The sequence below is a fragment of the Sinocyclocheilus grahami genome, unplaced genomic scaffold (assembly GCF_001515645.1).
Source record: "Sinocyclocheilus grahami isolate Dianchi unplaced genomic scaffold, SAMN03320097.WGS_v1.1 scaffold17385.1, whole genome shotgun sequence".
Taxonomy (NCBI): Eukaryota; Metazoa; Chordata; class Actinopteri; order Cypriniformes; family Cyprinidae; genus Sinocyclocheilus; species Sinocyclocheilus grahami.
The window spans coordinates 1-4,471 of record NW_015516592.1 but is presented as its reverse complement, the minus strand read 5'-3'; the positions used below and the strand labels follow the sequence as shown (position 1 = coordinate 4,471).

The following is a 4,471-nucleotide window of genomic DNA, read 5'->3' as shown; positions in this document are numbered from 1 at the left end:
AATGAGCTGTGATTCAAAGTGACGTTTTGGTGCCACATTTTTTTTCCCTCGTGTCCTTACAAACGATAACATGATAATTCATTCTTCATGGTAACTATTTTAAATGCTCATGCATATTTGCTTGTGTTGCATTACCATAGCAACATATTTTAACCAGATGAATTTGCAACAACGTTCAAAACTCAATACATCATGGAAAAAAAATGTTTGCAAGCTATAAAAGACTGAAATATAATCAATGAGAAAGAGACAATGGTAGATGGATAAAAGACAATGCTAACTATTAGTATAAAACTCTGCCATACAGGGCCAAATTTTAATTGTTAATATTGTTTTTAGCACTACCATTCAAAAGTTTGGGGTTAGTAATTTTTTTAAAGAAATTAATACTTATTCATCAAGAACACATAAAATTGATCAAGCAGTAAATGCAGTACAGACATTTACAATGTTACTAATTATTTATATTTCGAATAAATGCTGTTCCTTTCAACTTTCTATTCAAAGAATCATTAAAGAATCATGAAAAAATATTTCCACAACAGCACTGTTTTCTTAAGCACCAAATCAGCATATGAGATTGATTTCTTAAGGATCATGCAACACTGAAGACTGGAGTAATGACTGCTGAAAATTCAGCTTTGCCATTACAGGTATAGATTACATTTTTTTAAAATTACAATGGAAAAGTTATTTAAAATTGTATTAATTTCAATATTTTCACTGTATTTTTTTTTCTATCAAATAGAGGCAAGCCTTGGAGAGCATACAAGTCTTCTTTCAAAAACATTATAAAATCTTACCGACCCCAAACATTTTAACAGTAGTGTAAACATAGTTGGCATGACTCATTAGTACGCACACTAATCCCACTATCTCTCCTTACTCCTCCACACAATACAGCACACCTACTAAACACATGCACCATAAACAATGTCATCTGGTCTCAGCAGAGGAGCCAGATTCAGTGACCATCTACAAAACAAACTCTCATACGATATAATCAGCTACCATTGTTTGCTTATGCTTACCTTTAACAGCAACCAAAATCAGCATTATATAAGAAAGCTGTTGAACAATAAATCTGTAATGACATAGATACTGTATGTCAACTTGAAAGTTATCTTTAGGGATGATACTAAGGGCAAGTGATCACGTTTCCTACCCCTGACCTCAAACGCCACTGATGGGCTCTTTCCTTCTAGAGTTTCTCACCTGCATGAGCTTCCTGGACAAGTCATTGGTGAGGAACTCCTCTTCTTTCTCATAGTTGACGGCGAGCGTCTCCTTCTCCTTTTGCAGAGCCTGAATCTTCTTAAATAAAGTGTTGGAGATGAACTCCTCTTCTTGTTCTGCCCGCGCTTGCTGCAGGAAAACACTCTATTCTTACAGATATATTTTGGAAAAATAACTGGCATAATCTTTCCATACGTTTCAGTAAACAAGCAATCACATTGTTTGATCTTAAAACATGATTCTGAAAGTATCAAATTTGACCACAAATTCCTATTACAAAAGAATTTAGGCATTAATTACCTAATTATTGACAATGAGACACATAAATCCTATTATGCATTATAAAATCATTCCAAATCCACCAGCACTACTCAAAAGATGAATGTCAACATCATGCATTAGATGCATTTCACGCAGTGAACAACTGCACGACCAACAAACAACACACTGCCACTATCGATTTCCATCATTAAAGATTGTCGTAAATGCAAACGCACTTGATATCAGTGTCAGTGTTTCTCCAGTGACACTTGAGTGCTGGCTCTTTGTCTAAATGCAGATGGTCTGAGTGAAGGGCTGATTCACATACAGGATGTTGACGCATTAGAGCCAAATATTCAGAGTGCCAACTTCCCACCCTGACACAGGCCTCAAATATAAACTACTAATGACAACCTCATTCGCTTAACGCAAAGAATCAGAAGTGCAAAAACACGTCCTGCATTAAAACCATGATGATAAAGCATGTGGTAAATCAGTAAACGCCTTATGTGGTCAGTACACAAACCCACCGGAGTTAAGATAATAAACATGTACAAAGACACATTCATTGTGGGTTTTAATAGTCCATAGAAATGTAAACTATTTTGAAGCAGATGGCCTGTGATATACATTAACACTAATGCTATTAAAGTGCTGGCTTTTGTTGTTGGTTCTTTTCACAGTTAGCTAGAATGCTAGCAAGCTAAATAGACTCAAACGCTTCTTTTTGCCCCCAAATAAGTTAATATTGCACCCCAATGTGGTTTGTAATGTTTCTCAGACTTCTTCGCATGCCGTGGCGGTGTTGTCAGGTGCGCCGCGGGGATTAAAGCAATAAAAACACGGGCTGACTCACGATGGTGACGCTCGCTTTGCGCAGGTCGCGGTTCTCCTCCTGCAGCGCTTTGCACTTCAGCTTGAACGTCTCGAGCTCGATCTTCAGCACTTTGTTCTCCTGCTGCAGCGACGCGAGTCGGTTTGTCAGCTCCTCCAGTCGGGACTGGGAGATCACGACGCCCTGTGCTTTGGTGGCGGCGTTCATTGTGGTCGTAGTGGTGTTGGAGGCGGCCGCCGAGGTGCAGGAGGACTGCGGGGTGGCGGAGCTGCTGCTGCTGCCCGCGCCGTCCGTGTCGCTCTCGCTGTCCGCCATGGCGTCGCACGCTTCTTTCCTTGTGCTCGCGACGGTCTTCGAGTGGAGTGGGAGTGGATTTCACGGTCCAGGGAGAAAGAGGGTTAGCGCAAGTGTGGCTCGACTGGAAAGGGAACGGTCCAAGAAATGACTGGGCGTGCTGAAAGTGCAGGCGAATGAGGAGGGTGGCGCCGTCATGTGGTGGAGAGGACAGTGTGTTTGGGTTTTTTGATTTATCCAAGTGACTCGAATCTTTGGAATAGTCACCAAAAGGATTCGTTCAATTACCCTTTATTTGGGGTTACATACGCCAGTAGATGACAAGACGACAAGTGAGTCTTCCTGTGTGTTATAAGTGAATCTTTGAATAATTCACTTAACCGATTCATGCACGACTAAAACAAGTCTTTTCCCCGCTTTAATGTGCATGTGTCATACCTGCTCAGAGACTCTATATAGATTATTTAGTTAAGTTCTCCATGAGTAACAACACATTTCTCTCATGGTCATGACTTTCAAAATGCAGAAATCCCACCAAAATAACTGACTCAAATAACTGGAGTTCAGTGCGTAATTTTATGGTCCTCAATCATTTTACACCGATATGTGTGTTTTGTAAAATATGGTAAAGTTTGTGTAATACAGTGATCCTGAAAATATTCAGAGATTTAAGCTGACACAAATGTATGAATGTCATTGCTCTATATAGCAACATTTTAAATAAAGTAAATTAACGTAAAAAAATAAATATAACACAACACACTTGTAAAGCAAAACAATGCACATAAATACATTGTTAGATATTAAATTATAAAACAATAGCTTTACTGTTCAAAATTAATATAGTATTCAGACACTTTTCGGCTGTCAAACATAGCTGACATGGCTCACTTAATGGGATTCATTTCTGTGGTCTAGCTTCATTTGTTTGCAAATTCTACTCATTTTGATATTTTGTTATCAAATGCAATGAAGTGAAATTCATACATTATTAAGTGTCCAAATACCTTTTGGAGACACCGTTTGTTCTGCACCGTGGCACCTTTTNACCATTATCACTTGTAATGTGTTTTATACAGAGACGAAGCATGTTTAGTTTAACTTGATATAGTCAAAATGTCACAGTTGATAAATCATGGCTGGTTTGCTCAGCAAGTTTTCATGGCTCTTATTTCAGTAATGATATAAGCAATGTTTATAGAGAAGTTAGCATCTATTTGAGGCACTACAAGAGAAATGCAAAACCAAATTTCCAAGAACAGTGAGAAACCTACTTCATTCAAAGGAAGCACGTATGTAGCCCGTTAAAAGAGAAAATTAAATCATCATAAAATAAATCATAAATAGCCAAAACTATAGATAGGAATCCAGCTATGAATGGAGTTGTTATACATAAAGATCTCTGCAGCCATATTCAAATTTGATAATAAATAATTATAATATCATGCTGCCTCATTAAGCATATACTCTAGATACATATTACATACATGAATAATACATTGAACTATGATGTAATGCACAAACTGATGGAAAAAAAGAAACTAGATAAAAAAAGGAGATGTAATAGGTTTGTAAAATCAATGCCTTTATTTTATTTTTAAATCAGATTTTTGTAAGACATTTGAAACATTATGGTGGCATCATAGCTGCTAGTTTCTAAAAGAGAAGACCTCAAATAACCAAAGTGCTATTATAGTTACATTTAAATGGCTTCACTCATTGTAAGAATTGTACATCAAAAATGTTGCTCAGGTGAAAACATATTATATTAAACAAAATCAACCAATTGGACCATGTCAAGCCCCTCCCACAGTTTGATTGACATGTAACAGGGAAGCAGAACCA

At 37.4% G+C, this 4,471-nt stretch overlaps 1 protein-coding gene across 1 annotated transcript; it reads right to left on the bottom strand.

Annotated features, from left to right (window-relative positions):
* Positions 1 to 1,215: 1,215 nt before the first annotated feature.
* Positions 1,216 to 2,881, bottom strand: LOC107579439 (coiled-coil domain-containing protein 6-like; the record flags this gene model as incomplete). Its single annotated transcript, XM_016265273.1, has 2 exons — positions 2,354 to 2,881; positions 1,216 to 1,365 (listed from the first exon to the last, which is right to left on the bottom strand). Coding segments are annotated over exons 1-2 (444 nt in total), but the record flags the coding sequence as incomplete, so codon positions are not given.
* Positions 2,882 to 4,471: the final 1,590 nt, after the last annotated feature.